At 43.6% G+C, this 24,320-nt stretch overlaps 4 protein-coding genes across 4 annotated transcripts; 3 read left to right on the top strand and 1 right to left on the bottom strand.

Moving 5' to 3' along the window:
• Positions 1-1,317: 1,317 nt before the first annotated feature.
• Positions 1,318-10,716, top strand: lrrc17 (leucine rich repeat containing 17). The gene is made up of 5 exons (XM_088406391.1): positions 1,318-1,445; positions 5,097-5,414; positions 5,917-6,388; positions 9,304-9,459; positions 9,942-10,716. The coding sequence occupies exons 2-5, from the start codon at positions 5,151-5,153 to the stop codon at positions 10,355-10,357; spliced, it is 1,308 nt and encodes a 435-aa protein (XP_088262517.1). The 5' UTR covers positions 1,318-1,445; positions 5,097-5,150; the 3' UTR covers positions 10,358-10,716.
• On the bottom strand, positions 10,704-15,247 carry LOC148405344 (ras-related protein Rab-19-like). Its single transcript, XM_088406395.1, has 4 exons — positions 13,058-15,247; positions 11,983-12,166; positions 11,737-11,840; positions 10,704-11,611 (listed from the first exon to the last, which is right to left on the bottom strand). The coding sequence occupies exons 1-4, from the start codon at positions 13,250-13,252 to the stop codon at positions 11,432-11,434; spliced, it is 663 nt and encodes a 220-aa protein (XP_088262521.1). The 5' UTR covers positions 13,253-15,247; the 3' UTR covers positions 10,704-11,431.
• LOC148405343 (tetraspanin-8-like) lies at positions 14,196-18,099 on the top strand. The gene is made up of 9 exons (XM_088406394.1): positions 14,196-14,474; positions 15,288-15,353; positions 15,799-15,912; positions 15,998-16,072; positions 16,139-16,237; positions 16,337-16,423; positions 16,959-17,018; positions 17,119-17,202; positions 17,322-18,099. Exons 1-9 carry the CDS (start codon positions 14,244-14,246, stop codon positions 17,424-17,426), a joined length of 921 nt encoding a protein of 306 aa, XP_088262520.1. The 5' UTR covers positions 14,196-14,243; the 3' UTR covers positions 17,427-18,099.
• A 292-nt stretch (positions 18,100-18,391) lies between these two features.
• LOC148405342 (uncharacterized) lies at positions 18,392-21,857 on the top strand. The gene is made up of 6 exons (XM_088406393.1): positions 18,392-18,747; positions 18,995-19,215; positions 19,458-19,527; positions 19,624-19,714; positions 19,859-19,962; positions 20,309-21,857. The coding sequence occupies exons 1-6, from the start codon at positions 18,612-18,614 to the stop codon at positions 20,620-20,622; spliced, it is 936 nt and encodes a 311-aa protein (XP_088262519.1). The 5' UTR covers positions 18,392-18,611; the 3' UTR covers positions 20,623-21,857.
• Positions 21,858-24,320: the final 2,463 nt, after the last annotated feature.

Genomic DNA, 24,320 nt, shown 5'->3' with positions numbered 1-24,320 from the left:
AGAGGCCCACATTTCACACTGAGTAAATCTGTGCGTAAAGTGAGATGACCTCATCATCCTAATTTCAGGACACTGTACTAACATTTTGTGACATTTACTTTGTGGCATTTTGGGAAGTTTTTCTAGTGCAAAATATGCCCCGGCGCAGTAAAATGTGTGCCCCGGCGCAGTAAAAGTTGTGAAAGATGACTTAAAAGTGCTGCATTGTGGACGGTGACGCAAAGAAGGAGCAAGCTACTGTTTGTGACACCACTGCTGCAAATTCACACACACACTGTTTTATTGTCCGTGGCATCTCGATCCTCCCCCGATGCTCCTATTTACTTCAACCTGAGCTGTTCTAAGTGCCCTCAGGCCGATGGAAGAGTTTGGCAGTAAACAATCCATTTTGGAAGGAGCACAAGGTGGTCCTAATATGGTGCTGTTTCACCACTGGAGAGACGGAGTATAATAAGGGGTGCGCACCCGTTATTATTAAATAGCCGGCGGTTTAAACCACGTGGGGGCTGCTTTGTATCACTTGGGTCCTAGGTAAGCAACTATTTGCTTTGATACCAGATTGACAGCGAGCACCGAATGAAACTGCATCTGTGTTAATACACATCCAAGGCAAGATTATGTTTCTTCTGCAGAAGGTTAACAGGGCTATTTTGGAGCAAATTTGCTAATATTTACATTTGCAAGCTTTTGCAGTCTGCTTGGATTACATCACAGCTATAAGACTGAAATTCCAAAACAGAAACTAGTGCAGACCCTCTCGTGTTTGGGTTATAGACAAACAAGCTGGGCTGGCATGGAGGGCAAACGCCTGCTGGTCTTTTTGGGCTGACGCATTGCTATGTAATTATTGTTATTATTATTGTTATACTAACAAATTAGAGGAGGATACTCTATAATTCCTTTACAAAATAGAAAACACACCAAACCAACCAATAGAAAATAATGTTGCATTCGCTTGTAAATTAATTAAAAGGCTGTTTTCTACTTAGACTTGATACTTGTATTGATAGTGTCTTGAGCAAAGTTATGCACAATATATATTTGTGCATTTTATTTCACTATATCCTGACTGAGGATAATGTGACAAACCCTGACTTCTTAGCTTACATCGGGGTTTGCGAGCATGGCTATGTTCACGCGCATCCTGCCCCGGTGACGTGTAATATTAAACCACACAAACACACTCCCCCGATAAGCTAGCATCTTCCCTCCCGAGAGAGAGTGAGAGAGAAGAGAGAGAGAGAGAGAGAGAGAGAGAGAGAGAGAGAGAGAGAGAGACTGTAAGAGCAGCCAGTTGTTGTTCACTCACTGTTTTAAGTTTGGAGGCAGACGTTCTTGGTTTGGACGCTGCGCTCATGTCAGGATTAGGAGCCGGGGACGCGGGACACACCGGTGATCTGCAGGTCCTAATTGACCGACCCCAACCAGATTTGCCTCTTGCTCAGGTAAGACGGACATGACACTGTTGCATTCTGCAGCTTTATGGTATATATCCTGCCCAGATGTTTGTGATTACAACTCTGCAAGAATTGGAGGGGGGGGCTACAAGACTCATTCATGCTTTTTTTTTAATTGTTGCATAAAATCCAGACAATGGATCAATTCATTCCTCAACATGCTTCATACACCTTTAAAAATTGCAACTTTTAACCATATGAAGAAATCACCATCAATGCATGAAGTCAAGGCACTTCTCTGAACAAAGACGGTTGACTTTTGAAGTCTAAATGACTAAGCCGATTTGCCAAAGTTCAGTTCTGCTGATGTAAGCGTGTCTTGCACACATCCCGTTCCCGCTCCTACGAGTCCAAGATCCCTTCTGCGGGGAAGAAAGCAAACGTTTCATGGTGGCCCCGTGGAACTCCCATGATTTACTCTTCTGTCCCTTGTGACGAGCGACCAATCCAGATAAGGACGTTTTGTGCACGGGGGGAGGGTAATCTAGCCAATTTTAAATGGCATTGGGTAATTACTGTCCATCCTGTCCATGCATTATATAGGGGAACTTGGGTTCAGCTGTTCAACATCCATATTGTACTTCTTGACATGTGTATGCAGCTTAATGCAAATGGACAGAGAGAGAGAGAGAGAGAGAGCGAGAGGATATGCCCCCCATGTGAGTAAAATTCCAGCCACATGTGGTTTTACCCTGGAATTTTGCCCCGGCCAAGAGAAGGGAAGGGGAGGAAAAAAGCTTAACTTGCAAGTGTGCGCCGATTAGTTAGGCTCATATACTGTACTTGGAGTCTCGCTGTTTCAGCTTCTCAGCGCCACACTGAGGTGAAACCCAATGGAGATGGAAAATAGGATTATTACATTTATCCCACCTTCAAAGTGCAGAAATTTAGGGAGTCAGAAGCTTCCTCATCACCTTTTATCACTGAGGCACAACCCCAAAGTGCCCACGATGACCCAGAGTCATTGACGAATGATTTGAATGAACGCCGACTGTACCGATTTCCCACCGAAGACGAACTCCAGATGTCCGAGGGTCTTTAGTGCATTAGCGTAGCGGCCAAGACACGGGAGGGGAGGGAGGTGTTGCGGGTGACAATGAAACCAGCGTATCTCAAGTACCATACATCGGCACAAAGGGAGAAACATGGAACAATTTGTTCTCGTGGAAACATGGAAGAAAAGAGGCTTCGCAGAAGTTGAATATGAAACAATTTCCTTCACATTGCCTCCCGTGTGGAGAAAGAAAAAAAAACGACTTTTCTGTCCCTCTCTGCAGACACAAACAAATCTGTCTTCAATTAGGCACTTTGGGATCTGCTCTATGTTTTATGCTTAGACGTTCACATTGGCAGCCCAGTAAAATGCGATCTTTCAAGTCTCTGGCCGTCAATGGCAGTGAACGAGTTAAGTCGCACCTTGCATTCCCTGTTATCGGATTTTCAGCTATAGGCAGAGATCTTAAAGCCATTTGATTATTTCTGTATTTGAAACTAACGGCCGCATTGCTTGCTAGAAGAAAAGCACCAGATCCTTGTTATCCCTCAGTTGTTTTTGCAAGCCGCCTGGTTCTACTTTCTGTCTTTATGCAACAAAGTGGCTCTTGTGTCAGAAGGGTTCCCTGTGGAGATTCGTGTCGTGTTTAGAGTTATTGGAGCGCAAGGAGACATTTTTAGGAAGTGTCCGTGCATTCAGAAGCTTCAAGAGAGTCTTTTCAACTGGGGCAACTTTTCAGCAAGTTCTTCTGTCCTGTGTGTGGACTCGTGTTCTGCTTTGGTTAAATCAGACTTCAACATTTCTTTCAAAAATGCATGCACCTTTTGTTCATCCTCAGAGCGTCTTTCCCCACACAGGTTTCCTCCTGTAGGAGGTATGTGAAGATGTCTGTTTTTCGGTCTACTGACGTCAAACGACCCATCAAAGGTCCATAGACATTTCATAGACACAGTGTGAGGTGGGATTTGTTTCTCTTCTTTCTCAAATAAGCAGGTTGTATATGAAATCAAGTGGTCACACAGTTCAAAGCCCTTAGAAACGGCCAGGCATCTGCTTTCTAAGTTGTTTTTTAAGTCACATCTGTTAATTGTATCGGTTTCCATCCATCAGTACAATTTATGAGCAATCGAATTCAGAAACAACGGTTTAGCAATTATCCTGGCCAAAGTATAACACCGTTGCTTTCCTCCCCGTTGTTAGGGAGTACAAGCTGGCAGTGTTCCCCGAGCTGGCACGCTTTCCCAAACTGACCATGGAAGCAGAAATGTTCGCATAAAAGAAAAATGTCTTTACAATTTGCACCTAATATAAGCAGTTAGCACAATTACCTTGAAGCACGTCAAGTAATCATGCTGACGCGCCGTATCGACAGCCAAATATGGAATTAGAAAACATACTGAAAAAGGCAAGTATGAAGTCACTTGGAGTGAATCCACTTAGGTACCAAACTACAATAAATGATGGCAGAAGTGATTCAAATAGAATAGTAAACATGTTACATAACACGTGAGCGCGGCCCACGGAACCAGTTCTCAAAGATTAAGTTGGGGAAAAAAAAAGTCAACTGCAGTAGCGTAAGAATGTCATTTTGAGGGCCAGGTTAGTGTTGTACAAGGTCCCGCTGTGGTAAGCTTTTCAGTGGCAGACAATATGTCTGGATGATATTTTAGGCCACATCCCCGGTGATGGAAGTGACCGCAGCCCTGTGCAAAATATTGACGCACAGAAGTTTTATAAGCGGCATACTTGGGACAATAATGCTAGCCTGCGACGGCTAATTCAGGCTGCTGCGGCCATGAGGTGAACCACATTGGCTTCGGCGGGGAATGTATTGTATCGCAAATGAGTCGCTGCTTAACAGCTGTGATGGCAAAATGACCTGCGCCAGTTCCGACGGCTTGGAAAAGTTTGACCGGCTATAAACAGAATTCTAGTTGAAAGAGCGATAATGTTTCACTGCCGGGAAAGACGATATGCTGAGTGACAAATGGAGCGAGTGACTAATAAACGGTGGACTCCTGACATTGGCGGGATCAGAATTTAGTGCATCAGGCAGATAAAACACAGCGTGGGCTCATCGGGTGTAAATTTAAACCGGACAATCATATAAAACCAAGCAACAACATCAACGGGCAAAGTTAGTTTAAGTAACAAAGTTCATGGTTGTTCATGCGAGGTGATTGACAGGAAGCCAAGTGAGAAGTTATTTTTTTTTTTTTAAATGCATCCATATATATTTGCAGCTGTTTCTGTCTGTTGCCGCTCGATTATTCACACAAATGGATCATCTGCAGACGGGCTTGTTCCAGTGTGCAAGACTGTGGAGTGGAGCTTTGCGGTCTGGTCCTGTTGGAAGTGACTCATCGTGGAGTCTTGTGTGATGCTTGGAAGAGCTTTCTGCTTCTGATAAATAAGGAGTTACTTATCCTACCCTAACTTGCAAATCTAATTTTTAAATATATCCAACAAGATTTAATCAACAGATGGGCAAATGAAATGCTGGAGGGGCATAATTATTCATCTACTATGAAGCGCGCTACGCTAAGCCAACAGCAAAGGGTTTGAAGAACCAAACAATGAATTGCGTGCCCCGTATTTACGTACGCAGGAGACCTAAATCAACTCCTTGTCCTCTTTTTTTCCAGCTGTGACAAACTCATCACGCCGTCTCCTGAGGGTGACTACCGTCCTTCACCATCATGCGTCTCCTTGGCCCAATTTGCCTTTTGCTGCTCATTCGGTTGGCCGAGCCACGCGGACGCCTGCGGTCAAGCGACCCGGAAAAGGGGAACTCTGATTGGTTCCATACACGGGGTAGGGGAAGGCGCCAAACGCAGGAGTGCAAGGAATACATGGAAGCGGGAGAAAAGTACCTGGACTGCCAGGACAGGCAGTTGACCACCGTGATGCAAGACTGGCCCAAAGATATCCACCACCTGCTGCTGGCCAGGAATAAAATCCAGGCAAGTACAAACAGCTCCCGGGACATAAGACACGTAGCACCTGCTGCGGCCCCGATACAAGCCGCAGCCTGCCCGTCCGTCCGTCTTTTATGTCCAATTAAGATCTCCGGATTCATTTCCGTCCAGTAGGTGGGTCCGACCTCTCACCGCCATCCAAATTGCAGCCTGTTTGTTGACGGCGTGAACATCTGGAACCCGCCACGGGGGGGGGGGGGGGGCTTTGATCAAAGGCTGTTTGACATTCAATGAACAACCTCGCCTTTCTGTTTAGATGCGCGTTTAAGATTCGCCAATGAATTTTGGCCCCTTATGCTGCCTAAGAAGTCAATGCGTCGGGACAATGAACCCCCGCTTGTTTGTGGCACAGCAGCCCGACGCAAAGGGCTCGGGTTTACCGCACCGTACCTCGGCATCGAGAGAGCTTTTGTACCGCGGGGCTGACTTGTTTTAATTCCTGCGATGACTTTTGCAAGAAAAACAAATCCCGTATCTCCCTGTTTAGGTTCTGAGGGACAACATGTTCTCCCAGTTCACTCAACTAAAGAGCCTGGACCTCCAACAGAACGACATCTCCATGGTGGAAGACCGAGCGTTTAACGGCCTTTCTAAGCTCAGGACGCTGCTGCTGCAACACAACAGCTTGAAAACGGCCTCCGAGGAGGTCCTGCTCCCCATGCCCCGCCTTACCTACCTCCGTCTCTACGACAACCCCTGGAGTTGTCATTGCCCGTTGGACAGCCTGCTTAGGACTCTGCAGGTGCCTAGTAACCGCAACCTGGGCAATTACGCCAAGTGCGCGGAGCCCCTTTCGCTGAGGGGCCAGAAGCTGAAGAAGCTGAACGTGGACTCGTTGTGTGCAGGTGACAACCAGGTGGATGAGATTCGACCTAAGCCACCGATCAAAAAACCAGTGGCCACTTCCATGTGCCACACCTACATGTTCCCTAAACCTCTACTGGACTGCAGCTACAAAGGTGAGGCTTGTTCCTCGTCAGTGGGCGCTCGCCTGACATCGTCCCCCTCTCGTGTCTCACGGGGCAATAACAGAAACCGAAGCTCAAGCGTGAGTCCTTGGTGACTTGAAATAAGTCACGAAACGGCCACTGAAAATGGCGAATCAGAGGTTTTTGCATCCGGGTGGAAATGGGTCGGAGTACATTGTCGTTGAGTACACGAGGAGTTAACACGCTTGAAAGCTACGAGCTGTGAGACAGGCTCTCAACGCCTGTTGGACTGTGGCTTTTTTTTTTTTTTTTTGACGATGTTAACGCAAACGGTGCAAAGAGATTTTAGGGACCAAACCAAGCTCTGATGTCTGGACCTTCATCCAGTATCTGCCCACTGTGTCCTCTTCCAAACAATGCACAGGCTTTTTGGCTCCCACTACTACAACACAAAAGTCATAAGACTTTCAGTCTTTGAGGACGCTCCAGACCAAAAAACATCTTTTGAATCCTTTTTCACTGGCCGCCGACGAGCCAGAATCTCACAAAGCGCCATCTGTGTCGGGTAAATGGTCAAGGAAGGATGTTTAGCATATTTTCCTAGTATTTCTACAGTAGGACTAGTGAATGGGGTCTCTATCTGAATCCTGATATTGATTGCCAGCAGTTCTGCTACATCTTTAGTACCGTGAAACCTGAAGTTTGCCTTTTCTATGATATACTGCACGGACAGAAGAGACAAATTTTGAACCTTGGTTTTCTTTCTGACTCAAGACCAGAAAAATTGAACTACAACCTAAAAGACTTTTCTCCGTCCTTATTTTTCTTCCTTTGTGTCTAAATGGCGCCGCCCCTGTGGTTTGAGGGCTGCTTCTCTGAGGTGAACCACAGCAAATTTCAGGCTCCACGTCATTCTCGGCTCTAGGAGACAGTCAAGGCAACTTCAGATGAGTGTAGAGACACTAAATGTACTGAACACGACTTTCTAAAGGTAGGATTCAAAGCATGGAAAGATTAAGAGAATACGCTCCCAAAGTGTCTTGGAGGGAAGAGAAATTTCAACGAAAATAATTCTGCTAAGGCTGCAGCTTTTGCTGGGTAATGGGACGTATCCTGCATGAGGTCCTTTGTGCAAGAGTTATGAAACAGTGTTTGACTGTCGGGGCATAGGGTCCCCCATCAGAATGCTCCACTGACTTTTATACTCAGCACGAAAACGATCGCTGCGTGCCGCTACTTGTGCAACCAAAAAGAAAAATGTCTCCATTGAAAAAAACTGTAATTTGCTCAAACGTTGGCCCCAATCCAACACGCATAATTACATTGTGCAGTGTAAACAATATAAATATCATGCAACAACAAACTTACAGACTCAGAAGGCATGCTTCTTTCCTCCTCTGTAGTAGACTGCACTGATTAATAGTCCACCAGTTCAAATAAATCATCCATGTATTCATGCTTGCACTGCACATTCGGCCATTCCGTCCATCTGTGAAAATCCTTTTTTTGTGTGTGTCCTGAACTGAACTGTACTTCAGAATCATGAAAAGTTTGCTCACTGTAAAACACAGCAGGCATGTCCGCCGAATGCGCTGAAACCAAGAGCCGCTCAAACATTAATCGTCAATCAAATATTAGTCCGACAAGCCCGAAAAACATCCCGTTTCACATGCAACGACAAGGCACTCTAAAACAACCGCCACAGCCCAAAGCTCTTTCATTTATAAGAGGGTTACTTAGAAATTGTATCGTTATTGGACTTTATGACTTTGGTCAATCCACTTTCATCGAAGAATCCAGCGTAGGAAATGATATCTTTCCTCCACCGCGGCTTCTCTCTTGTTCAGGGGAGACTCTGTTTGTTTGGCCCAAATGACACCGAGCGAGCCGGTCCCAGAGTCGTTGTGCATGGAGATGTGCTAAACGCTTTCCAGCTGTCATCTGCAAATAGGCTCCGAAAACGCTGCAGACATACACCGGGGGGAAAAGTGGGATTCCCTTTCGATTGCAAGTCTATGGAGGAGCATGAAATGATACCTTAAAAGTCTGCTCCTTCAATAACAACCAAACTGAAGTGCATTTCTGTATCCAGACTTAGCTTTACAACACTATGATAGCAGCTTACAACATCTGTGTCAGTTAAGTGCGCCTATAAAGGCCGCAACATCTGCACTGTAAAAATCCAGCGCTCGCTGAGTAAATTACAATTTCCATGCAGGAAACTACACACAGACGAAGATGCAGGCGTACAATGCATATAATTATGATTACATCCGCTCACCTGCGACTGTTTTAATACAAAGGCAAATCAGCCTTGTTTAGCTTCACGCTCTAAAGGCCAATCAGAGGGGAACTATGTGAGTGTGGACCTTGGAAACATATTGAGATGCTTATGTTTGTTATAGAAAAAAAAAAAGGACGGGGGGGGCTGTCGCACGCAACCCACGCAACATCTTGAAAATTGTTCGACTCAGACAATCTTCGGGGGCTCCCGTTGACTCCGAAGTGACCTGGGGGAACTTGTGATTTTAAAAGAGGCGAATGAGATGGACAAAACAGATGCAAGGAAGCCAGGGCCATGTGAAACATGCCCAAGTGTTCATAACAACAAACTAGTATCAATGTTTCAATATTACAACCCCTCAACGCAACAGACAGGACAACAAAAGACAAGTCGTATCGCATGGAAGCATAAAGCTGTAAAATGTGTTTAAATTGCGAAAAAAGTGTTTTGGCATCATAGATTGCTGTATATTTAGGTAGAATCATATTTTGAACTAATTATTCCAAACAGTGTATGGGAGCCTTCAGTTACTTGTGATGATTTATTCTTCATGACAGGGGCAGGCCCGATTTGACTGCATCCTGCCACAAATCATACACGTCTACTACTTGGAGAGAATCTGTGATAAGTGAAGTGCTGACTCCTCCTTTTTTTCTGGCAGGTTTGAGCAACGTCCCGTCCGACCTACCTTCCGATATCGTGAAGATGGATCTGTCCGGAAACAACATCAAACATCTCAGGCCCAAGCAGTTTTTGCATTCCAAGGACCTCAAGCTGCTCAACCTCAGCAGTACTAGCCTGAACCAAATAGACACAGGTGCCAGTAAACACACATTTTAAAACACGCAGTATTTCTTTTCATGCACACTTATTAATATTCACCACATTTTAAAAAAAAAACGAACCGAAGCGCAACAAATGATCTTGGTCTTCCAGTATGTGTCTCTCATTACGCTAAAGGACCACCGAGAGACTCGACGCTAACGACGTCTCGTATTTTACAATGTTATGTCCCTTTCAAAGTCATCCCAAGTTGTGCGATAATAAGGCCAAGCTAGTGGAAAATCCCCGGACACCAAGGGGTTAAAAAAAGAAACAAAGCGCTTGAGAAACAAACAGAAAGCGTTATATTCTGTAGGAATTGTAAGAAACAAAGCACCATCACATTCATCTCCAGTCGGGATGAAGTCATATCTTGACAAGCATGCAGGAGGAGCTCAGTTTAGCTAGGGTCGTTAGCAGTGGAAGAGAGTCCGGTGGGGCCAGATCATTTTTCAGAGTCATTTGTTCTCCTCTCAGGTGCCTTCGCAGGGCTGCTGTACCTCCGCGAGCTGGATCTGTCCAACAACAGCCTCCACTACTTCCAGTACGGCGTCCTGGAGGACCTCTACTTTCTTCGCAAGCTGTCTCTGGGCAACAACCCCTGGATCTGCGACTACAACATCCATTACCTGATCTATTGGCTCAAGCTGCACCCGGGCGTCGCCCACACGGGACTCATCTGCTCAGAGCCGCGAGAGTTCCGGGGCTGGCGCGTGGCCGACTACGTCAAGACTTACAACGGGGAGTGTCCCAAGGATATACAGACTGGGGGGGCCAACGGGGGCACGGAGAATGAGGCGCAAGAGTTGGTGGCGGAGACGGAGGAAGGGGTCCGGCCGAAGCCCCTGAAGGACCGGAAGCTGAGAAAATTTGAGATCATCAGGTTGAGTTAATCTTGAAGTGGATGAGGGCCCTAAAGTTTGCGTGCAGGGGGATTTAGTCTAGGATGGGGCTGAAGAATTATCCCGTGTTGACTCAGTGATATTTGTGTTTTGAGAGGAGAAAATAGTCCTTTTTTTGTTTTGCAATTTATAAAATGAGGGGATTCTTAATTGTCACATTGCTGTGTTTAGTCAGTTTTAGTTTATGCAAAACTCGTCATCAACTGGATTGTATTACCAAATCAAACACCGCCCCCCGGTGTTCAAAACAACAAACTACAGATGCTTTGTTACTTTTCTTTTTGTGCTGGTGAGAATGAATGGTACTTTGGATAAGAATTTTGGAAATAAAATGGCCTTTTTTCCCGTGATTTGTTTTCCCAAAACAAAACAGATGACCGACTAGTCGATCAAATGTGTGTTTTTGAGTCAATACGAAAATAACAAAAACACATTTCCATCCATCATCTACCACTTATCCGGGGTCAGGTCACCTTTATGATGCATTTCATACACACTTCATTCGATCCTTTTGGTTTTCAAATATAGCTGCAGTACTGTAGCTTCAGGATGATTTTTTCCATCATTTTGACATAATATATAAAACTACACAGTAAAGTGACTACTTAAAAATGAAAATGAGAGGAGCCCTAAAATTCCTGTTTTTAAGTGGATAGTTCTCATGAATAATCTCAAATACCCAGAATGCAGTACCGCTAAGCAGCTTTCATTGAATTGCATAACACTGACCCGTTTTGAGGCTGAACGCTGCTAGCAGTCAGAATTCAGGTTATGAACTTTGTCACAATGGGTTTTACAGTGCAAATGTTGTCACATTTAATACAATTACAAGCATCGCTGTGATCACAACAGAAAAATTAACAATCACACTGAGCAGTTTTAGGTCCACTGTCGGCCGTCCTCCAGTGATCCTATTTTTAGAAAAAAAGGAAGAACAAGGAATTTTCTCTGGATCGATTCTTCAAAGCTTCACAATCAACTCCTGAGTAATGGTAAATGATTCTTATTGTCCTCATTGGCATCCATTGTCACATTTGCCCCGCCCCGCCCCGCCCCGGAGGAGCCTCAACAACATTTCTTGTCCGCTGATGTGAACGTGCTCGCGGCGCCGATGACCGGACGCGAGTCAGTCCTGAGAAGTCGAGCCCTACTGAAGCTATCCAGCCCGTCTTGGACCTGGAGGCCATTACGAGACAGGAGCTCCTTTGCCATCAACACGAAGCTCTCCTCTACATTCTGACTCTCCTGTACACATGCGTAAGAGCAGCATGTTCTTGTTCATTTTGAGCACTTGTTCTACTACTATTTTTTTAATTTATTCTTCTGCTATTCTTTTTTTTGCTGTTCTTTTTTTTTTTTTTTTTTTTTACCTTGGCAGATGTTTCCAGGGCAGCCAGTGCACCTCTTTCTTTTGCCAGACGGCAGGCGTCCTCAAACAGAACCTCACGTTCCTTCTCCAAGTCACATTTGTTACCTGGGTTGACGGCGGCAGAAATAAATCACCTCAAACTGCTGCTTTTAAACGTGGGGAAAATAGAAATATACTGTTGACATCTTATTGATAGTCACCTGTTGCTAAGCAAACTATACAAAAGCCATTTAATTTTGAAGCTCACCGATAAGAACCAGCAGCACATTGGCCGCCCCGTAGAGCTCAACCTCCTGTATCCAGTCGCTCACAGACTCAAAGGTGCCGCGTCGTGTGATGTCATAGGTGATCATGGCGCCATGGGCGCTGCGGTAGTAGCTTTGAGTGATGGTGCGGAAGCGTTCCTGTCCTGCTGTGTCCCACACTTGCATCTGTTAAACACAAGTCAGTCAAAAAAAACTTCAAAGTACTCACACTCGGTACCAAAGTAAAAACACTCAATTCGTGCACCGAAGTAAAAGTTGGACGGAACTCCGTTTCACAATAATACAGCTTGGTAAGATGATAGCGTGAATGTTTACCATCCACACACTCGGGAGCATGTGTCAAAGTATGGCAACAAGTGCCATAGCAACCCTCATCCGCCGCTTGTTTACTGTAGATTCTACAGGGAAAGAGGAACCAGTTATTGTGAAGGACCCCGAGGGTCATGTGGCATTTACTGTATTATAGCTAGCTGGATGGCTAGCTATTTGGAAAACTAGCTGTTTAGATAGCCGGCTGAGAAGCCAGCTCGCTAGATGCTGTTCGTTACGCTATAAATAGATGCTGTGTCTGGGTTTCTCCTGTGTTAGCATTTACGCTAGCAGGCCAAGTCATTTTTAACTTTGGACGTTGTTCAAACGAGCTGGGTTACTACCATACTTTAACGCTAAAACTTTTGCAGAACAGACCATGACGTCGCTGGTCTACTTATCAGTGGTTCTGTCGCTGGAACGTCAGGCAGAGAAACTCGAAGAACCGGTTGTGGGTTTCAAAGGCCGGTCGGACTTGTTTCCACACTCAAGTCAAAAGCTGTCTCGTAATTAAAAGATTGCTTTGACAGACTCTTTAAAGGCCGCCGACATTACAATGACTTCGGGCGCTTTACCGTAACAATCAGGTGACCCCCCCCCCCAAAAAAAAAAAAAAAACAAACGCAGAAAGAAAGGTTTAATTCCAGTGCTTTCTCCTTCCCGAATTTAGTCACACGCAGAGATCTTTGACCAAACCTCGCTTTCAAATAACTCGATATCAAATTTTAAGGGAAACGTGTTACTGACCTTGACTTTCTTGCCCTCAATATCCAACGTGCGCACAGTGAAATCCACTCCGATGGTGTTCTGCTGTTTCTCAGAGAAGACTCCCGACTTGAAATTCTGGACCACGCAGGTTTTCCCCACATTGGAGTCTCCAATCAGGATGATCTTGAACAGGTAGTCGAAAGAGTCGTCATGTTCCGTCCCCGGGTTCTGCATCCTGGAGGGGCTTGGTGCAAGGGGGGGTCACGAGGGTGGTCGTCCCGTTTCTGGAGCCACGGGGATCCGAGTGACGTTTGAGGATTGGGGAAAGTCAATATGCACAAGCAAATATGTCTCACCGCAGGGTAAATTGGAGCAAACTTGCCCACATTGATCCAGTCCAACCTGTTCCTTAAGACTTTGTGTCAAGGTGTCAAATTCTTCCCATTTAAATGTTAAAAAGTTCTTCACATTTTGCTTCCTGTTTTTACCTTTTTTTCTTTGATCTGATTCTCTGTTGCCAAGTCCTCAGGCAGTGACCCCTTCAAGGGCAGATGCAGCAAAATGGACATCCTTTCATTCTCGGGCCTTCAGAGTCGACTGAATGTTCTTCGCATTCAGAGAAACACAGAAAATGTGCTTTTTCTTCGGCTTGTTGTCTTAACAAGCTGTTCTTCCTTGAGACCAGCAGTCCTCTTGTACCAACTTCACTTTCTCCGCCCCTCTGCCTTGCTTTCTTCGTAGCACCTTTAGAAACAATAGAACCCCGCTCTACCTGTTCTAGATAAAACAATCCCTATCCCTTTAAGACTCCGGGATTATGGGAAATGATGTTCACCGAAAGCAAACCTCAATGGAATTGCTTCAGGTTTTAAATTGTATGAACAGCATGCTATTTGTGGCCACCGCATGTATGTGGAAGAGGAAGAAAAAATGCTTCCTGGAATAGACTACCTGACAATTGTCATCATGTGTCATTCCAATAACATGAGAACTATACAGTACAACATAATACATAACTTGTTTTTAAGTGCATGCTTGTTTCCTTTGTTTGTTTCCATGTACTTTGTTGTTTCCTATTTTTTTTCTATCATGGTTGTTTTTGTTTGTGCTGAGTGATGCTGGGGGGATTACACAGTGCCATTCAAGTTATGACCGTGACTGCACCTCTCGGTTACGTCACAGGAAACGTTATCCTCGCGATTCCAAGAATTTCGAGTGTCCGCGAATGCAGCAACATCCAGCACATCGCTGTGACATCCCCGCACGCGTTCGGATGCCTATACGTTCTAAGTACCACCAGCACGCATCTTTGCCCGTTCTCCTTCTCCCGTGTGCTTTCGGGGCGTTGTCAAAGCTGGGGGTCTGCAGCGGCGACATGCAGCGGAACGCGGTGGTCGTGGTCGCGGATAAGACCAGCCTGAAAAGGCCGTTCATATTTGCCTGCGCCGTCAACATGGTAGGTGCAATTCCGCCCGGTTGAGGGATGAATTAAAGCAACTTGCAATGCAAAATAAGAGGCCGCATTGAGCAACCGAGTGTTTTGTTTCATGGGTGCTAACATTTGCGGACAGGATTAAAATAGAAATGGTGGATGACGTCACGTAGCCATCCATCAGAATGCACATTTTTAGAGCACGTCAAATGATAGTTCTCATTCGGGATTTCACAGTACATTATATCATATACAGGTACGATAATAACATAGCATGAAAAAAAGTTGTATTGTTTAGATTGAAAAAAAACTAATCTTTGTTTGAAAGTTTTGAGCCTGAGTTGAAAGTAAACTAACGATCTTGAAAACAAACATTTCTGAAAGATTACATGCAAATGCACTGTACTAAAAATGTAAACACAAGTGAATTTAAAAAGTCCCACGGGTTCACGTGGGGCAGGAGCTTGAAAATGATCCTAATCATTTAAACCAAGTGTGTTTGGAGGGAAGCATCCAAAATCATGCAGGATACTGGCTCTCTAAATTCTGACACCTGTGTTGTATTTCATTCCGGGAGATGACTTCATTCATCATGAAACACACTTGACGGTTCTTTTAGCACGTATTTGACTTGTGCACCTTCTTGTGGCGCAACGCGGTATTACATCTAAATGACAAAAATGTAATCTAGGTATTTTATGTGGGTTATAGTTCAAATTGTTTGTGTTTTAAATTGATATGTTGAGAAAAACTAATTCATACGGACTTTTTTTTTCTTTTCAAACCGAGTCCTATTCAGATTGCCTTTGGTGTTTTGTGTTGTGTACCTCCCCCAAGGCTCTGTGCTTCTTCATGTTGACCATGACTGCGGTGGGCCACCGGGACCTCCTGCAAGCGGGCCAGGTGGGGCTCCTAAAGAGTTGTCCTTGTGGCCAGTATTTCCCTTCCGCTGGCTTGCCCTTGAGCCAGACAGTGAATTATCAGCACTCCACGTCATGTACAGTACATGTGACCCTGAACTTTCACCCCACACTTCCTTTTTAAAGCCTTCATCACACCACTGGAAAACAATCAGAGCCCAGAATATACTCGTGGTGAATAATGAAACAATAAAAAGCACAGTTAAACACAAGATCATATTAAGTGGCTATGAGAGAGTTTTTGACAAATGATAAAAGCCCATTTGTCTAAACGATGCTCATTTGGACTCAGAACGTGAAACTGGAACCACCGCTCGCCTCTTGTTTTTATATCACGTAGTGTCATTTTTCATTTGTCGAGTACTACTGCAGCACTAGTGGCCTGCGAGTGCACGTATAAATCGCTAAAGTGTTATTTGACTCCTCAGCTGGTGTCAAACGTGTCGGTGGTGATTTTGTACATCCTGGAGATCACCTGCCTGCTGCTGTCCGTGCTGGGCGTGGTCGGAGCTTGCACTGGAAGGAGGTGGTGTTTGATTCTGGTAATATCCACTTTTTTGAAAACGTACGCTATCAACAGGGGTGTGTAGACTTTTTTTTTTCCACTGCGTGACTTTCCTTGTGCAGTTTGCAGCCGGGATGGCAGCGGCCAGTCAAACGATCATCGTCAAAACAGCGCTGAGCTACCAGGATATTTACGAGGTAGACTACACGCACGGCGTGTATTTGGTACTTTATTTGGTAAATCGCTGAAGAGGTTTTCTTCAGACAGGGGTGGCCAGAGAAGAGTCCAAGTTGCTATCCATGATGCCTTTGAGTGCCACCAGCAAAGTCAACAGGACTTTACTTCATAGTATTCAAGCGCATGTAAGCATGTGGCATTCATCATCATTAAAGTCTATTTGTAGTCACACTAGATGTAAATGAAGTGTATTATGCATGTGTGTGTGTTTGTGTGCTCACCAGTTTAAATGTTGCGGACTCATTGACGGCTACAAAGACTGGGGCACAGCCATCCCTGCTTCTTGTCATTGTCAGTCGCCGGGGAAATGTGTGAGTATCCTACAGGACGGTTTATGCTGTACAGTCCGCCGGCCTGCAAAATACACCTGTATATTAAAATCTGACGTTTTAGAAGTCATCGGAATTTGGGCGGTGTGAGTATTTTTGTTACATTAAGAAATAGTTACATTAAAATCAACCCATTCAAAAAAGACGAACTTGCACAAAACTGAAAAAAACATTTTCCAAGCGTTTTAAGATGTAATCAATGAAAAACAAACAAAAAAAACATAAAAATAGTAAATATTAAATAAATAGTAAATTTGTAAATAACTGAATGTAACAAAAAGTGAATCAACTCAGTCCATTGAGATACACGGCAGTTTATAACGTTGCCAAAGTCAATAAATGTATTTCGGTGCCAAATCCTTGAACACTTTCTTAACCGGTCAGCTTCTTCTTTGGTTATTGCAATGGCACATACAAGCGAAAGCCGCCTCAACCGCGCCCTCTGACAATTCCCCAAGCCCATCAAATTGCTTTTGATGTGCTTCGGATAGGACATTACATTTCTCTTTCTTATTAGATTCGACTGCGAGGCAGCGCCACTCTAGGGGCTCCAAAGAACCAATATGTCTATCAAGAGGTAATAATAAATAAATGGAAGAAGAAAAAGAAATATGCATTGAATTTTCACTCCTTTATTCATTTAGATGTGTATTTATGACTGTGTTAAATCCACACAGGCTTGCCTGCCAATCTATGTCTCGGCATTGAAGCGAGCATTCTCTTTGGCCATGGGAATTAAATTTGGAAGTGGAGTGTTCTGGGTAAGTTTTTTTTTTTTCTTTTATGGGGAGAGATTTCTGTTATTTTTTTTCACAAAAAGAAGTCATCCAAATGCAATCATTCTGCATCACCATCCAACCATGCGCTTTTCCCCCCCCAGGCGGTTTTGCTGGTGATGAGCCTAAAGCTCATGGTGCAAATGAAGCGAAAACAGGAATTCATGGCACTGCTCCAGTCCAATCGATACGTCCCCGGTGCCTTCTAGTCATCGCTGCTCGAACCTTCTTTGAATTTGCACAGGAAAACCACATTATGCTGTATTTCATGAATTAAGCAGGCCATCATTTGAATATGTACCACTTAAAATGCACGTAAAGCTGACACGTAATCCACATGCATTTTGCCTATGAATGGTGGTCCCGTTTTGACATTTATCATGCTCTATCTGTATGATTAGCTTAGCGGGCGTTAACCTGCACACTACCCCAGCATGCACTGGGGGAATGACATTTCCACACACCTAGGAAAGCAGGTATATACAGGAATATAAATATATCTATGATAGAAATGTATGTAACCGACTCCTTATGTATGTAGCACAGTATTTGCAATGTTATTTAAGCAGACCGCTACAGGTTTTAAACGGCGTTAAATCGAAATGACTGAGAATGTTGCAGCACATTGTATACACCGGAAACCTCAGTTTGTATAAAAGCACATGTATAGAGTCAGAATGTTTGGTTTCGCAAATGCTTTTTATAATTTCGTTCATTTCATTTGAGGGGTAAAATCCAAGAGCGAATACTGTATTATTCGTCATGCATTTTTTTTTCCGACATTGCTTTTTTCGAGGTACGTCAAATAAACATGCACTATTATTTATTCCGTTATGAAATATACTTGATTGTAAATAACAAAAATAAAAAGTAATTATTGTTCCCTTTGTTGTTGTTTGTTACACAAATATGAATAACTTTAGAAAAGGGCCAATTTCCCATACGTTTTTAATTTACTTTTTTAACATTGAATATGAACGCACCATCAGTCTTCACAGGAAACGCACTGTACCACCTTTCAAAGTAATATGATTCGTCGAAGTGTAAGACTAATTTTCCTTACACAAAAACCGTAGAGTATGGATTGAATGGTTACTAACGGAATACTTGTTTTGTATAACGCGTGTTTTCCTAAGGCTGAACGCTGTGTGCGGTTTTATTTATTTTTTGGTGGGAGACAAAAGTGATTTTATAAGCGAAAAGCTTTTATCCTGAAAGGTTGCTTTTGCGGAAGTACGGTTGTTGGTTTACTCTCAGGGCTAGTTTGTGGTCAGCGCAGCTGTGGCCTGGCTGTGAATGCGATCAACTGGGCGTGTGTTGCACTTAGTAATTTTTTCAGTTTTCTGCACGATCCTTATCTTTGATCGAATCTTGGTGGGGCAAGTTCTTCGAGGATGGTCTTGTCAGCATCACAACAAGTCGCGCTAGCGTTTACGGCGGTGCTGTTTACGTTCGTGGTCTTGCCCAAGATGTTCGGCGTCGGCACAGGGGCGAAAGAGTCGAGACTCGACCCTCGCTACTCCAGAAAAGGTGGCTTTGTCTCGCATTATGTGAATTGGGGCATTTCATTTATCTTAGCTGTAGTTTGCTATTTTTCCGATATCGGCCTTATTCAGAAGCGATCGCGTACTCATCGAGGCTGTCGATACCAGCCCCCGATACCTAATGCTAACAAAATCCGGTATATTATTGCAATCCGTGCATACTTCAATTTTCATAATGTAAACTAAAGTGGATTACCAGTGTCCCTGTACTTGTCTTTCAATGTTGGTGGCAGGAGGTCCAGGCCCAGGTGCGCATAGAGGTCCGGCTCTCAGCATGGGCGCCCCCAGCTCGCATCAATCTGCCGAGAGCATGCAACAGATGAAGGAGCTGATGGAGCAAGAGATGAAGGGCGATAAATACAAATCCAACAATAACAGCAAGGGCTACGTTTTCACACTCATGCCGTTGTATGCCATCGGGGTCGGAGTGTTTGCTGCATACAAGTTTTTGAAGGTAAATCCTAATCAACAATGCTAATGGTGAGAAATTAACATTTGCGTGTTGATCTTGTCATAATCTGCGATCTTGCCAGTGTATTTTTGTTTTCATTTTGTCTGTATTTTAATTAGTCGATGAATCAGAATGTGTTTCGCCCAACGTCCGTTTGGGTCGGGCTTATCGTTTATTTTTTCAAATTGTGCAAATTTCTGGCTGCGCCGTCGAACTATAATCTGTTTTTTTTTTTCCATTTGGAGATCAAGTCTTCAGATGAGCAGGCACAGAAGGACAAATTCACAAAAGGGGCCAAAAAATCAGCAGAGGCGGGTGTGTTTTGCATCCACTGCGCCTTCCATTTGAATGCCTTGTGTTTGATTTACCGCAACATTTGTTGACTTTGAGATGTGTTTGTTTTTCCCAAAGAGAACCAGCTGAATGAACTGGAACAAAGGTTGGCCCAAACAGAGAGGATGCTCAATTCCATTCTCAGCCAGCTCGACCCGCTCACAAACTGGTGAGTGCTGGAGGTCTTTGTTCTCTTTGTTCTCCAAGCAAATTACTGCTCCGATTGGTGCATCTTAAATCAATAGGAAGAATAAATAGAGTAGAAATCATGAGTTGACGGAGTGCACTGATAATATGGGTTTCTTTGGGTCAGTGCAAAATCTGTGGCCCAAGAGCAGAAGAAAGAGATCATGAGTCAACTCCAGACCATCCGCTACCTCATGAAAAAGAGAGGAATGGACTGCCCTCCTTTGAACGGTACTTTGAGTGTCATTTTTCATAAATCAGTGGTTGTCAAAGTACGTGGGCTCCCTCTAGCGGTAGTAAAATTTCTGCAGTTTTAGACACCTTTAGCTAAACACCAAAAAATTGAAAAAGATATGAATGAGGACTTTGGATTGACTATCTGGACTCTTAAAAATGCGAAAATACATCTTTGGTCAGTCAGAATTGGCACTATGTTCTCAGAATTGTCACTTTAAAAGTTTTTTTCAAGTGCATTCAAAATCAAACAAAACAAAAGAACTTTTTTACCACAGAAAACGGCTATATGAGTTGAGAATGGATTTTCCAAAAGTTGGCACCAAGTATTTCTCCGTTTCAGAGGCTTGCTTCGAGCAGAGTCTGGACAACCTGATCGAAACTTTGGGTGCCAACGAGACGTCGCCCGCCGCCGACGATATGTTGGAAAAGCCGCAAGACGGAGCGGAAAGCGGGGATGTGAAAGAAGCTCTCGCGGAAGAACGGGAGGAGGAAACGGCAAAGGAGAAAGACCAGGACGACGTGGAGGAAACGGAGGAGGCCGAAAACGAAGCGGAAACGCTGGAGGAAGGTTGCGAGGACTTTGATTTTGTGCCCTCGCTTGATGACACAAACTGTGAGGCCCCCGGCCTCAGGCGACGCAACCTTCCTCAATGAACTCATTGCAGGAAGTAGATCATTGTAAATAATTATTTATTATCCACAATATCATTCCCAAAATGGGATTCAGTCGCAAATTCATCATCCAAAAAAGAACAACTCTTAATATAGTAGCCTTAACCCTTTAATATTTATTTTTGAATATATATATATATATATATATATATATATATATATATATATATATATATATATATATATATATATATATATATTCAAAAATAGTACAATATTAGGCATGTATGCAATTTTATAAATACTGGCGCCAAAAGAATTAAGGCTTGAGTGGTTGTTGCTGATATATTTAAGTGTGGAATCGGCAACTGTGGTAAAAATATTAAATTGTTTCAAAAAAACAAAAGATAAAATGTGCCTTGTTAAAGTCGGGATGATACTGACACACCAAATTTTTCATTGCGTTTTCTCATACTGGAACAGATCTTGATTTACTCAACTGAAGATATAAGGAAAGGTAAAATAATGCAGAAAGGAGTTTTCTTATTTCTTGTGTGGCATGGACATCCCTTAGGAAATCAAAGCACTGCATGTTTGTTTGTTTTTCACCTGCTTTTATGAAAAGCAAATCGTTTTGCTACATACCACATTTTCTGAACTGGAGAGCCACACCGCCAGGAGACAAATATAGATTAAAATAGTATTCCTAACATGAACATTTACTGGCTGCTTTGGCTTCTTTCTCTGTCCCTAATACATAGTTCAAAATGTATTGCATAAAAATGTTATTTGTGGGGAGAATATAGAGAAAATATTTGCATTTAATATTTTTTCAAACTCATATCCCGAATGTCTTATCCCGAATAGATGCCCGCTACTCACTGTAAATTGCCCATCTTGCGTGACTGACAGTTTGTTAAACCGCAATGTCTTAAAAGTGAAATTTTGAACGGCAGGGGGAGCCCTAGAGCTGTCGCCAAGAAAACATCTGGAGTCTTTTTCAAGGAGGTCAATTGTGACGCTTTCGAAAGTCGTTTTATCCCAGGGGCATGATTTTGTGAATTATTTGCCAGCAAAGTCATAACTAGTGGTTTATAAGGTCACGGAACTTGTTTGATACTGCGGGTTCCTTTTCTGCATTTAAATAACAAAAATGTTTGTTTCTGTCACGTTTGGATTCTGCGTTGCACGATGGCTTGTTTTTCGTTTTGTTTTTTGCCTTCGCACCAATTCCGTCCACCGTGTGTCTTGTGGTAGGAAATAAATGGCTAAAGGAATTAGGATTTGTACTAATGTCCTTTTATTAACAGAATCCAATTTGACAGTTGCTTGGGACTTGGCTCCACCCCTGCCCCATGGGATTGATGCTACAGCACACTCAGTGAGAGATGCACTGGCGGAGAAGCTCGTCTTTCCTCTGAAATGTTGTTACCCTGCAATTCCTGATAAGGATCGGCTATCGGGCCGCTCTATTTTTAGAGGCAAGATAAGGCAAAGATGTGGGAGAACGACTCCGTCTGGATTGTATTTTCCGCCAACATTACATTCGCTCCAAAGGGACTTTTTAGCATTCCACGTGCTGTAGTTGAGCCGAATTCACTATTTAAGGAAAGGTCACCTTGAAGACACGCTATTGACCTCTTCCCGTAAGCGTGAGAGCAGACGACTTTCGTTCCTCGTGATGAATGATCTCATTAGGAAATCGCTGAAAAGCCCAATTTTCCACCGTCACCAAAAGGTCCGCTTGAAATGGAAGTGGGCGGCAGTACTTCACGGAAAATGACTAATACAGTCGGAATGTACGTTTTTATTTCTATTATTCCCCCACAAAGGCCTAAAATTGTGGCGGTTCCAAAAAGTCTAAAAGGTCACCCGAGGTCACAGCTGCTTGAATGAGCTTTTGGATTACGTCTCCCTTTTGTCGGACTTTGGGGATTTTTCTTCTATAGTGTGACCTTTGGAAGCAATTTTCTATCTGGCTTGTTTGATAGCGGCGAATGACGCACGCGGCTATTTCGACAAGCATCCACTGGGCCGCTGATTGTTCTGACCCGTCGGGTTCCCCCGGACTGAAAAAGTAGATGGCGTTATGCTCCAATGCTCTTCAATTCATAACAACATTTACTTTGGGATAAAAGGGAAAAAAAAAAAAAAATCAAGCTCACTGTTAATTCCGTTCCGTACAGATGTAATTAGGTTTCACTTGTACATTAGGGAATAATGATGCGTATAATTAAAGGCGAACCTCCTGCTTTGTCTCTCTTGATTGAGTAGTCCTCAAACTTAACATGTCACCCCCCCCCGTCTGCTGTAAACGGATTTTCTTTTTATGTCCCTTCATCAAAGTATTAGTTACAGTACATTTATGGAAACTGCGTGACAAAACTATCCTTGACACTTTTCCCATTGTACTTGCATTAGATCAAATCTAATGTTAAAATACAATTGAAATCGAGTGAGGGCAGCTTTATTTCCTCCAGTGTCTCCCTCCTTTCTCCAATGCAAAATTCAACAGAGCATCCCAAATGCTTGCGTATAGATGACTCATCTTTTTTAATGAGAAAATAAAGAGCGGCTTCCAATTCGAAGGTCAGCTCAGTCAAGTAGAAGATGTGAACTTGATTTAGGGTCACTCGGAGGCACTTTAAATGTTGCCAGGTGTCATCTGACTCATGTTTGGCATTAGCGCCAATGGGAATAATTGCAATTCGACCTAAAATGCTTTTGCATTGGCGTCATGACGCGTACATTGTTGGGTTTTGCACGGGGAATTTGCGCTCTCTTGTGGAAGAATGATTGAAAACGCTCGGAAAGCTAGGTTCCTCAATTGTAAAGGAATATCGTGCACAAGTTGTCAACATTATGAGGATGTATTTTGTAAACTAACAAAAAAGCTCACTAAAGTTATTTGGCTACTATATCTCCAAAGATGGTTATTTTAACAATCGCGAACGGCGTTTCACGTCATTGCTCGGTTACACGTCACTCGCTTTTTGCTCACCTGCTCTGCGTCCGCTGCAAAATCACTCAGCTCCACGTTGGAGCCTCGTAGTTGTCATGTTTTTGTTCAGGGGTTTCTGTTTTGGGGGTTTCTTTGAATTTTAAAGTTGTGTTTTTGTTAAGATTTTTAGTTCCTATTTGGTTTCCCTTGCGTCTGTCCTCGTTAGTGTGATTAATTTGCACCTGTCTGTGTACCTGCCCTGCACATGCGTGTTATCCAATCAGCTGCGTCTGCCTTTAGTTCCTCTCCGGCTGTTTTGTGCTTCCTGATGCTGTCACGTTTCCATGTCCTGAGAATAAATTCCATTCAAACGTTTCAAACGTTGTTGTTGCTTTTGGATTCTGTGTTGTTCGCATTTTGCCCAGCCCCTGCGTGTAAATAAATCCTCTTTTTGAGCATATCCTACCGGCTTCCCTGGATTTTTACATTCACCTTTCCCACACCGCTCACCAACATACCTCGCCGTTATGACAATAGTGGGTAGTATAAAATGCGCATCCTGCTTGCTTCATCCACTGCCAGGCTTCTTCTTTCGATTTTTTTTAAATGCTTTGCTATGCATTGCTTGTCGATTGCAAAAACACTATGCTAGTTATTGTAAGTGGATTTTTTTTTTAAAGTTGTAAAATTAAATTACTACTGCCGCCTAGTGGTTTGGTATCCTCGTAAATGAATTTAAAGACGCGTGCGTTTTGTGCAGCGGGACAATCTGAATGGAGGAAAACAATTTACACACGAA

The sequence above is a fragment of the Hippichthys cyanospilos genome, chromosome 22 (genome assembly GCF_059441005.1).
Source record: "Hippichthys cyanospilos isolate Australia breed blue-spotted pipefish chromosome 22, RoL_Hcya_1.0, whole genome shotgun sequence".
NCBI classification, from domain to species: domain Eukaryota; kingdom Metazoa; phylum Chordata; class Actinopteri; order Syngnathiformes; family Syngnathidae; genus Hippichthys; species Hippichthys cyanospilos.
This window is presented reverse-complemented; position numbering and strand designations above follow the sequence as displayed.